We start from the raw sequence: 12,214 nt of genomic DNA, 5'->3' as shown, positions 1-12,214 counted from the left end.
TAGGGGATGGCTTTAATTGGGATGAATATTTGAATTTATTCAAATAATTTAGTAAAGTAGTAGTGGATTACTGTTGCATTAAACTAGCAGGCTGATTTAGCTAAAGCCATGGATGCTGTGTAGGTTAGGGCAGATTGAATGATGATGGGGGCTATTGGGTATACGCATTTGCACTCAGACTTTTTCGTGAAGCACTAATGGGCTAATGATAGGAATGAATCAAGTCTTTGCACGCAGTCAATAATTAAAATCATAAAATTGGAAGTTGTCAGCTCTTTCCAATTCAGCATTACTTATAAAGACCCATCTTTTTAGGTGATATTAAACATTGCCTGCAGTGGAGGGTGAAGAGCTCCTTTGGGCAGGGAGAAGATGGTCACAGTTCAAGGCTTTTCCGCTGATTTATGACTCTCTTTTGTGTGAAGATGTAGACTTAGTGTGCAGGCCAAATTCAGTTTGTTTTCTAAAAATAAAATTTAAATCTACTGAAATCAAATCTAACTAGATTTTAAGGGAAAAATATCTAAATGGTGTGATTTATTTCCTTCTGGCTGAGGGGATATGGAAACTTATCTAAAAGAGTTTTTTGAGTTGTGGTCTCAGAGACTATTTTAAGAAAAACAATTACCCTCCCCTTTGCATGATGTGTGCATGAGAGGAGATGCTTGCTTGAGTTTTGCCTCCTACTTTAGAGCAAATTTAAGGTGCATGACAATGAGAAGAATGTGAAACAGTATTGAGTTTATAGTGAAGGTGTTTTTCTCTCAGTGTGGTGGTTTTGAGGTGTGTGGCAAAAGGCTTGGAGGATGCTGTGGTGTAGAACTTTTCAGTAGATACACAGAAGGACTTGCTCTCCTGCACATTCTGTGACATCATAATTCAGAGCCAAAGAGGCAACATGATTTCACTGGCAGAGCATTGAAATGAACCCAGAGTTTTGGGTTCAAGTCCTTGTCTTGCCTCCTCTGAGGGGTGAGAGCTGGGTGAGCAAGTTGCTCAAACTTTTCAGCCTGAGCCTCTTCATAACGTTGTGTTGGTTGCAAAAATAGAACATCTGGATTATATGATTTCTACATTTCTATAAATCACAGAGTTTCTTTGTATGGAGAAATACTTATCACTAAGAGTCCTAGAACAGGAGTTTGACTTAAGTCCATCTTAATGCAACGCTACCAAGAACCACTGCCAGACCCCTGCTACAGCAAAGAGTTTAAAAATAAGTTCATGTTAAGATCCTTACTCTGAAGGTAATAATGTGGCCAAGACTTGTCTTGGAGTAATTAGAGAATGATATGGCAGAAGCAAATCAATTTCCAAAATCCACAGTACTGGAACATCTCAAACTGGGGTTTAAAGACAGATTCTCTGGAGTCTTTGAACCCTAGGAGAATTCTTTTTTCATTTTTGTTTTGATGCTAACTGGACCCAAAATACCTTAAACTTAAAAATATGACATTCTTTTCTAGTGAAAATTCTCAACTGTAAAACCTTTTCAGAAAATAAACTTTGGGTTGTTAAATCAGTGTTTCTAAAGTTGAGTCCTTGGGCATATTCTATGAGATCTTTCATTTTTCCTTCTGAAAGGGATTCATGAAATTCTACCTTTGAGAGACACTTGATATATCAGTTAGCTTTTGCTGTGTAACAAACCACTCTGAAATTTACTGGCTAAAATCCAACAGCCATTTATTCATGTCACGACTTTGTGTGTTGGCAATTTGAGCTGATATCCACTGGGAGGTTTTTCTGGTCCTGGCTGGGCTCACTCATATGCTTATGTGGTCCATTGCTGGATCTACTAGGGCAGACTAGTGTAGGATGACATCAGCAGGGATGACTCTGCATCGTCTCACATCTAGCACATTAGGTGGCCTGGTTTCCTAGAGAGCAAGTGGAAATATGCAAAGCCTCTTGAGCTCTAGGCTTAGAACAGGCACACTGTCACTTCTCTCTTGTTCTATTGGTGAAAGCAAGTCAAGGGGGGAGGAAATAGACTCTTCTGGCCCCATTTCTCCCTCATGATGGGAGGAGCGGAAATGTCACGTTGCAAGGAAATGGAGATAGGGAAGGAAATAGTTGCAGTCATTTTTACAGTTGCAAACAATTGCCAGACCTATATGGACCAGTGATTTTCTAAACATGCTTAGTAGAACTCACCCCCCCACCCCCAGGCAGGGCTGCCTGGTGAAGCATGATGGGTAGAGAGTCAGAGGAGGACTTGTGGGCAATGGCCTGGAATCTGTCTCCTTCACTGTTAACTAAAGCACCTCTGGCTTTATCTGCTTTTGTTTGTGCTCAACTGCTTTGGTTTGGAAATCAAGAGTATAGGACTAGATGCTATAAGAAGGTAGAAAGATGGAAGCCCCCTGTGAGTGGAAGTTTTGTGGGACAGGGAGGACCTGGAAGTGTGTACCTTGAGCAGGAACAGGAAAGAGGGGGGCTCTTTGGGAGTCAGATCCCTGTGGGATTCATTTTGGATTCCTTAAACTGCCTGGCATAATGCCTGGAATCTGCCAGGTAATCAATAAAGTGTTTGATAAATCAATGAATGAGATATATGTATATGTATAGCTGATTCACTTCATTATAAAGCAGAAAATAATACACCATTGTAAAGCAATTATACTCCAATAAAGATGTTAAAAAAAATCAATGAATGGATGGATGAGTGAGTAGTAGTACATTGGAATCTTACCGTATTTTCCTCTAGATTAACTCTGTTGGAGATAAGCCTGAAATTAGTTGTCTAAAGAACCTTTAAGGAAAGAAAAGCTGAAATGAATCGTCTCTTAGATGTGTAGCAAGCTGAAAAAAAGGGAAACAGAACAGTCATAAAATACTGGATTTTTCTACTACATTTACTTATTTAATCTGCTCTATCAGAATTATTCTGCATAATATATACACAGTAAAACTGCAGCTCCAGAAAGAAGAAAGGGAGGATAGAAATGCTCAGCTATGGATAGAACATCCTTGTCCAAGGACACAGGAAACACCAATCTGGACTTCATTTTATAACCCAGGATTCACATTTTAAGTATCCTTATTAGTTTATTTTTTAGACTAGTTTGGGCATTGGAAATATCCTAAACAGACTTGATTTGCGTGACTGTGAAAATGTGTATTGAACCCAAGCTAGCTAATATTTTTCTTTGGTTTTGGTTTCAAATGGGGAAATATGCTTAATTATAGCTTGCATCATCACTTGGAAATTGTAGCATTTATATGTTGATGTAACTTGCCTGACTGTAAAAAGAGGACTATGTATAGGTAAAGGGACATATGTAAATGGATCCAAAGCATGTTTGGCCAGGCAGAAAAGCCAAAAGGAAAAGGGGAAAATCACACTACCTGCCAAACGTTTTAGGGGCCCTGTTCCAACTGTTGCCTTCACTTCCTCCAAATCTGTAGTCAGGTTTGGTCTTCAACATTTTACACAAAACTCTCTTTAAGTTGAGCCTCTAAAATTTTAGGGGAGAAGTGGGAAAGCTTTTGAGTGATTTCAGCACAATTATTTCTAGAAAAACTGCACTTGAAAGTATGGACTTAATTTTATATTTAAATACTTGGGGATGAAAGTGGATAATTTCTACAGATTTTGACCTACAGGTCACCTTGAGGATTGTTTCCACCCTCAAGTGCAAAGATTCACATCAAAGTAGCCAATTGTATCAGTTACTAGCTATTAAAAATGTTGGCTATTAGCCAACTTTATGAGCTAGAAAACAAAAGATTACAAACTCAGTGATTTAAATCAACAGAGTCTTTATTCCCATGAATCTTTGTGTCAACTGGGGATCTGCCGATCTAGATTTGGTACTGGTTAGATGGCTGTGCTCCAAATTTCAGGTCCAGCTGGGCTTGGATGGGGCAGCTCTGCTGGCTGAATATTTTCTCTGGGTCTAACTAAAGGGAAAGCACTGCCTGGGGGATTCTCCTCCCATGCAAGGTGCAGGAGAAAATTGAAATGCATGAGGTCTCTTAAGGCCTATGCCCAGAAACGGCACTCTGCCACCTCTGCTCAAGTGTCATTGGCCAAAGTAGGCTGCAAGGCTAAGGCCACTGTCGAGTAGTGGCAAGTGCACTCTGTTTCTTTTAGTACGAAACACTGCCAAGTGGTCTTGGAAAAAGTGGGTTCAGAGTGGTGTGAAGAATTAAGAACAATAGTGCAATCTACCAGATCGACCTCAATGAGGATCTTATATTCTCTAGTGCTGATATAAGCCTATCATCAATTGCCAATCAAGATGAGGATCTTCAAGGTTCATGTGGTCATTTTCCTTAAAGGCAAGAAAAATGTTATCAGGGAGAATTCTCTAATGTACAGCTGGATGTTTGCTATATTATTATATATATTTGCTACATTATTGTACATATTCCCGTATTTTGGATGGGAAAATCAGAGGCTAAGATTTTCTGTGACTGGTGGTGTTTGCATTTTTATATACCATTTCTTCTACCACAACCTGAGTACGAATTTTAACAACTCATTTTTCAATGAGTAAATAATGTTCAGAATAATTTATATGAGCAAGATAATTCATTTATATTTATGTGTTTAACGAAAAAACAGCTCTGTGTCTTTTAAGATCATTACGTGCTTTTAAATTGTGTTTATATATTTTTTGGATCATGATATTTGAATTTGAATATCAGGAATAGAATAAAACCCTTGGATTTTGATAGAAAAATAAGTCACTCAGTTCCAAATTTAGTTGGTTTTTTGTTACTAGCATTTGCACCTCTTTTATTTTAGGAGGGAATAGCTTTACTGTTGATTCTAAACCTAGCCTCTTTCACTCTAAGCCCTGTCAGATGGTTGGTGGCCTGAGGAAGTTGAATTGGAGAACAATTCAGCATGCATAGTATCACTTTACTGACCTCTTGTCTCCACAGATTGACGTCCTGCCAGAAATTGTGGAGGCTGTGGAAGGGAAGGTGGAAGTCTTCCTGGATGGGGGTGTACGGAAGGGGACCGATATTCTGAAAGCTCTGGCCCTGGGAGCCAAGGCTGTGTTTGTGGGGAGACCGATCATTTGGGGCTTGGCTCTGCAGGTAATGAGAGGACAAAGCAATAAATATATAAAACAGGATGACTCAACTGTGAAATAAATCTGTGAAACCATTCAGACTGACTTACTCAAAAGATCTGTGTCTTCTATTTGCTTAGGGAGAGAAAGGCGTTCAGGATGTCCTTGAGATACTGAAGGAAGAATTCTGGTTGGCCATGGCTCTGAGTGGTAAGACTTGGTACTCTCATTTACAACTTCTTTTCTTCTGGGTGTCTTTGGGCCAGGCTCCTTGGTGGAGAGAAGTGAATTTGAAGGGGAAGAGGATGGAATCATTTGGAGTGTAATTCAATTTAACGTTGGCTGCATACTCACAGCTGTAGTGCAGAGTGCTCTCTGGACGGAGGAACTCCACAGTGTGTGCTGTCTGGAGTGGTCACTTAGCCTTTGACAGTCTTCTCAGGGATATTTTGGTGAGTCTTATTAGTACCTTAAGGGTGAACACTACATTGAACCCTTCCTCCTCTCTTAACACATGAATGAGAAATCTAACTGGCTAGTCAACAGCTCCATCTGGATGTCTAAGGGGCATCTCAAAGTCTACCTGTCCAAAACTAAACTGCCAACTTTCCCCTTTAAACCTGCTCTACCTTCCAACTCTCCAGTCTCAGTTCATGTTAATACTATTATCTCAGTTGCTCAGATCAAAAATCTTAAGTCACTCTTGACTCCTTTTGTCTCTCATACCCGCACATCCACAGAGGTGCTTTCTGTAAAAGAGACCTACTCACCACCTCCTCTGCCACCAGCCTGTCTGGAGCCTTCATGATCTTTCTTCATCTTGGATATTGTGATGGTCTTCCTGTGTATCCTTCCCATCGTTGTCTCTCTTTCCTAGGGAATTTCGGGTCAGCCTGTCTATCGTTGCTTCCATCCCTGTCCCAGTCTATTCTGATCACAGCATCAGGGCTATTCTTTTAAACATGAACTCAGGTCATATCACTCTTCTGATCAGAACCCTCCAATGGCTCTCAATTTATTCAGAGTAAATGCTGAAGTCTTTACGATGGTCTACGAGGTCTTACGTGGTTGACCTCTGTCACCTCTCTGACTTCAGCTCCTCCCACTCTCACTCTTGCTTATTCCACCCAGGCCACATTTGCCTCCTTGATTATCCTTGACCATGTCAGACATATTTCAGCCTTAGGGCTTTGGCCTTGGCCGCGCCTCCTACCTGGATGCTCTTTCCCCAGATATCTACGTGGCTAACTCTCCCATGTCCTTCAAGTCTCATTTACATCCTACTTTCTCACAGTGTCCCATCCAGACCACCATATTTAAAATGGCAATTTGTCCTCCACCCACTCAACTTCCAGTTTTTTTCCCTGTTACTATTTCATTATTTTTCCATAACACCTAACACCTTCTATAGGTAATCTATCACATAATTAATTTTTTAATTACATGCATTATGTATTTTCTGTTTCCTCTCTGGAAGTAAGAACCCTGAGGCAGGGATCTTTGTTATCTTTACTGCAGTATCCCCAGTGTCTAGAGCCGTGCATAGCACGTAAATATAAGTATTTGCTGAAGGAACGAACAAGTAAATAATCACCATTATTCCTAGTGACTGAATTTGACTCAGAATGGACCTCTAGATGCAAAGAATCACCTTGAGTCAATTATCACCTCCTCCACTTTTGAAAGTAATGAGGGCTTCCTTTTCTGTGATTCGTGTCACTCAGATTGTCCCCACAGATAGAATTCTGGAGATCAGTGGTCTACACACTCCTGAGCTGAGGCTGTGTGGACACAGCATCAGTGAGAAGAATGCCATTCTCTGAATCCTCACTCTGCATTTTAATTTGCTACAGACATATCCTAAAAGAGAGCTTTCAGCCACTGACTCTCTATTAAATGTGGCAGAAAAGAATATACTCTTTGTGTTAATAAAAATATGTGCCAGTCATTTTGTGTTAAGGACTGTTTAGGTAATAAAAATGGTCTCATGCCACATAAGATTTGGCAAGCTTACCTTGAATCATAAACCTTACATTTGTCAAGTTTTACATTCCTTGGGAAAACGATTACCTGCCTGATTATTATTGCATTCATTTCATATTAAATGTATGCATTATTTTTTCAGGGTGCCAGAATGTGAAAGTCATCGACAAGACATTGGTGAGGAAAAATCTTTTGGCCGTTTCCAAGATCTGACAGTGCACAATATTTTCCCATCTGTATTATTTTTTTTTTGGCGTGTATTACTTGACAAAGAGACACTGTGCAGAGGGTGACCACAGTCTGTAATTCCCCACTTCGATACAAAGGGTGTCGTTCTTCTCCAACAAAATAGCAATCCCTTGCTATTTTAAGTTCATTGCTTTTGACTTTTCAATGAGTGTCCTAGGAACCTTTTAGAAAGAAATGGACTTGCATCCTGGAAATATATTAACTGTTAAAAAGAAAACATTGAAAATGGATTTAGACAACGTCATCCCCTGGCAGCCTCACCTGCTAGAAAACAAAAGATATCCTTGGGTGAAATTGGACGTAGCTAGTGCAGAGGTAAAAAGATAATGATCTCCCTGTTTATTAATCTGCATTGTGTGTGGATATCCCTAAAACTGTGTTCTTAAAATCTAAGCGCAGGTTCAGAAGGCTGGATGTGCCTGGAGAAACAGGAGATTTGAATTCACAACACTAAGGAGATAGCACTTGAGAGAATTAGGATAAGTTGGTGGTAATTTGTGGTTTTTCTAGATACTTTTTAACACCCTGGGCTATTCTACTTCTTTGAATGTAGATTTCCATTCACAGCTTTAGTATCAGAATATATCTGAGTATTTTATGATATAGATTGCTTCTTATTCAGAGAGAAATAAAGCATTTTTTGAAAAGAAGATATCGGGTCAATTTGTAACTGTGGAATTCAACTATTTTAATCTCTGAGCCCGAACTACCTCTCTGTTCCCTGTGCATACCCATTCATTCTCTTATACCTCCTAGTTCCTCTTCTTTACTCATTTGCTTCTTTCCACTCACAGTCACATGCCGGGCCAGCTACATGCTTTGTGAGGGCCATGCCAAGTGAAGATGTGGGCCCCCTGTTCAAAAAAGCAGGAAAAAGTCCTTTTCCTTTCTTTCAAGGTTTTTCTCTTAACCTGTCAAGGTCTCTTTTCTTTGCTATTTAATGTCATGTTTCCTTGGGCACAGGGATCCTCACCGGTGCCTGAACACCACCCTGTGATCTGTCCCAACTCCTGCTGGGGGTGGATGGCAGCACTGCCACTGGGCCGGTGGTTCAGCCAGCAGCCAAGGGCTCGTTCAGGAAATGTGGGGAGGTGGTGGCAGGGTGGTAGGGTGGAGGGGGTGGGGGGTGGGGATAATGTGTGATTCTAGACTCCCAGGCCCCAGCACGTGTTCCATGGTCCCATCATCCTTTATTATAAAACACAAACTTAAAGATAAGATTATTAAGAATTTCAAGCCAACAACAGAACACTAAACTTATGCTTGAGGCCCCCTTTGGAGCCTGGAGTCCTGTGTGACTGTATTGGCGAACTGTCCAGGAAGTCCTTGTCACGTGACTTTTACATTTATTCCCCAACCAGGTATTTGACAGATTATAGGTAAACTTGGTAACCAAGGTGAGTCTGAAATTGTCTTTTCACCATCTCTCTGGTTGTTCATTTAGTGTGAAGTACTGAATGAAACAATTGAGGGAATCACTACCTTGAAATATGACCATGATATTATGTCTTCTTGTTTTATTATACTGTTTGATCATTCTCAGATCTCTCTCTTTGTCTCTCTCTCTGTGTCTGTCTCTTTCTCCTTTCTTCCCTCCTTCTCTCTTTTCCTTTAAATGCTAAGATATTTGTAAATACTATGATGGACACAAACATATATCTTTCTTTTTGAACTTATATCTAGGTCTGATAAAGAAGAATCATTTAGCAACTTCCCTGGTGGTCCAGTGGTTAAGATTCCATGCTTTCACTGCAGGGGCCATGGGTTTGATCCCTGGTTGGGGAACTAAGATTCCACATGCTGCATGGCACGGTCAAAAATATAAAAAATAAAATACAATAAAAAATTTAAAAATAAATTTAAAAATAAATTTTAAAAAAGTTAAAAAAAGAATCATTTTATCTGATAAAAAGAAATTAAATTTTTCTCCAAATACTAAGAAAGAATATGACTGTCATATCACATAATTGTTTTGTGCTTTTCCAATTAATATTGATCAGTTAATAGGTCTATAATAAGCACTTCTTTGATCCCACCAACTGATTCAGAAGTGCCTTTGCTGTTTGCAAAGAATGTCCGCTTTGGCTACATTATAGTTTGTGGCTGCTAGAAACTTGATAGCTTTCTCAGCAAATGGAGATCTTCACAATGGCATTTTAAGTGAGTCTTATGAGAATGATGATGAATGGTCTTTTTTTTTTTTTTTCTAAATTTATTTATTTATGGCTGTGTTGGGTCTTTGTTTCTGTGCAAAGGCTTTCTCTAGTTGTGGCAAGCAGGGGCCACTCTTCATCACGGTGCGTGCGTCTCTCACTATCGCGGCCTCTTGTTGCGGAGCACAGGCTCCAGATGCGCAGGCTCAGTAATTGTGGCTCACACGCCCAACTGCTCCGTGGCATGTGTGATCTTCCCAGACCAGGGCTCGAACCCGTGTCCCCTGCATTGGCAGGCGGATTCTCAACCACTGTGCCCCCAGGGAAGCCCCTGAATGGTCTTAATTTGTGAATTTCTAAACACTTTTATGACCCCCAGATCCACACTACCTCCTTGAACGTAGATATCCATTTTTTCTTCAGAGTCATAATACAACTAAATGCTTCATGATGTGTGTTGTTTCCATAATCAGGAAGATATAAAGCTGTTTTTACATTGTTTTGAGAGTGTCTCCAGTCCAGTTGTAACAACGTTAAAACCAAATCTGTCTGACGTCTGAGACAAAAAGGGGGGTGTGTTTGTTGCACATCCCTTGCTGGGTATTTTCTCACTTGAACTTGAGAGAAGTTCTTTGAGGAAGACAACTGATTTTTCTGTTCCTGAGTTTCTTAAAATATGTTGAGGGAGGGGATAATAGAGAACAGATAGTTTAATATAGGCCAAGTCTACTTTTCTTGTGTGTTTAATGTATATGGTGCCCTAAAGAAGTGCTTCTCAAGCTGGAGAGTGTATTATAATCACCTGGAGGGCTTGTTAAAACAGATTGCTGGGGCCACACTCATAGATTCTGATTCAGCAGGTCTGGGGTGTGGCCTGTGAATCTGCATTTCTAACATGCTCCCAGGTGAGGCTGATACCACTCTTGTAGACACACACTTTGAGAACCACCGGTCTCGTCTAGAGCAAGAAGCATCAATTCCTATTTGCCAAGCAGATCATGTAATGAGCCAGCTGTTGCATATGGATGACACCCCACCTAAAAAGGCCACCTTTTCTTCAGCCAATTGATTCTTCTTGTTGAAATTTATTTCTTATAGAGGCACAAAGTACTTACATTGATGTGTGTTAAGTGTTCAAATTTGTCAGAGGTGTAAACATTTTATGCATACACTCATGTGACCATCAGCACCCAGATCAAGATTTGGAGCTTCTCCATCATCCCCAAACGACCCCCTCTACCAGAAATAAACTTATGTTAACTTCCATCCCCATTGGTTAGTTCTGGCTGTTCTTGAACTTCATATGTGGGATCATACAATATGTACTACTGTTTTTGTTTTGTATGTGAAGTCCATTCATGTTGTTGAGTATATCGGTAATTAGTTCTGTTTATTCAATGCATGAACATGCCACAATTTATTGATTCATTCTCCTATTGTTACATGTTTGGGTTGTTTTTTCTGCTGGAAGCTGATTCCCACTGATTTTAGCGAAAATGCAAGTTCAGTGTTATTTTCTGATTTTTCAAGAAAAGCTAGACATCAACATTGTTATGTGAAGATTTTAAGGCTGGCAAATATTTAACAATCTAAACATGGAGCGGGTCATATTAAACATGGGCATGGCGCATGAGGCACGAGTTCTCAACTCTTGTAACATCTTGGCCTCACAGATCTTTCCCTCATGGCTAAAATCACTCTTATGCCCCTACACAGAATCATGACTGAGATATGTAGCAGTAATGGGTGCCTGCTAACAGAATTAATCAGAATCTCTTTTGTTTAAGCTTGCTTATATTCTGCTATGTGGAAGAACGTGGGTGTGAAATAAACTTCCTTGTCTCCACCAGGCTTGGGGAGCCCAGAATCCCAGGCCTGTAGGAATAAATCAAGTAGTATGGATGCTTCTTATCCTGCAGTTTGAAAACTGCATCTATGTCATTGCTGTGTTATTCATTCGTTTATCTTGCCAAAACATTAACATTTGTGAAACAGCTTTAGAGGGCTGTGGTGGATTAGTATAGCATGAAAGGAAGTGGTGGCTTGTTCTCAAATAAGGAGAAAAGATCTTTCGTTGTAAAATCCGTAATTTATTTATTGTCTGATGAACTGTACTGCATGTCCATTGCATAGCAACAAAATAAAGTTTGTCTGTTTAGGAAAGACTGAAGTTTTCTTATAACATAAAGATAGAGGATGCTTTCTGAACTTATATTGTCTTCAGTGTGTGCTCTGTCACATGCCAGTTATAGTAGAACATCAGGTTGAGAGTTTATTTTAGGTAATATAAATGTTAACACAAATGACAGAAGGGTATTATTATATGTTTGTGTGATGGGAAATCTTATCTATTTAAAAAGATGTAATTTCCTGTCCTTATCCAAATCTAACTTGAGCAATCAGTATCTTATTTCCTCACTAATAGTTGTTTGGGGGAAATAAGAAAGCTTATTTTTATCCAGTTATCTGTTTGTTTTTCTACTGATATTTTCCTGAATATCATTTTAGATAATGAGCATAGGTTCAACTGAAAATTTTCCAGGATCTTCTGAAAACCAAGAATTGTGTTATCCTGAATAATGTCAATACAAGGGAGCAATAAATTTGATTTTGTTTGTTCATTTGATTCAGCCTCATTGGGGAAAAGACTCTGGCTTAGTTTCCTACCTGTGTCCTCTGGTTAGATCATCTATCTTTAAAGCTGATTTGTTTTCCATTATAGTCAAACTCCTGAGTCTAACAGTATGGGGATCTTCTTATTGATGGACTAGTTTATAGCAATATGCTTTTCATTATATA

The 12,214-nt window shown here is 39.6% G+C and overlaps 1 protein-coding gene across 4 annotated transcripts in view; it reads left to right on the top strand.

The window, feature by feature from the left end:
- The window catches only part of HAO1 (hydroxyacid oxidase 1), a 65,144-nt gene extending 57,210 nt beyond the window's left edge, over positions 1 to 7,934 (top strand). The window contains exons 6-9 of one of the 4 annotated variants that reach the window (XM_029221802.1): positions 4,897 to 5,055; positions 5,171 to 5,240; positions 5,387 to 5,482; positions 7,156 to 7,934. In XM_029221802.1, coding sequence (XP_029077635.1) covers positions 4,897 to 5,055; positions 5,171 to 5,240; positions 5,387 to 5,460 — 303 coding nt within the window. In that variant the 3' untranslated portion in view covers positions 5,461 to 5,482; positions 7,156 to 7,934. Of the gene's footprint in view, positions 1 to 4,896; positions 5,056 to 5,170; positions 5,483 to 7,155 lie in introns of all 4 variants that reach the window. The other 3 variants (XR_003793309.1, XR_003793308.1, XM_029221804.1) reach the window with 3 other exon arrangements.
- The last annotated feature ends 4,280 nt before the right edge of the window (positions 7,935 to 12,214 follow it).

Source organism: Monodon monoceros, unplaced genomic scaffold (assembly GCF_005190385.1).
Source record: "Monodon monoceros isolate NGI ecotype Baffin Bay Population unplaced genomic scaffold, NGI_Narwhal_1 Super_Scaffold_13, whole genome shotgun sequence".
Lineage (NCBI taxonomy): Eukaryota > Metazoa > Chordata > Mammalia > Artiodactyla > Monodontidae > Monodon > Monodon monoceros.
The sequence above is the reverse complement of the archived record's forward strand: the minus strand, read 5'-3'. Positions and strand labels throughout refer to the sequence as shown.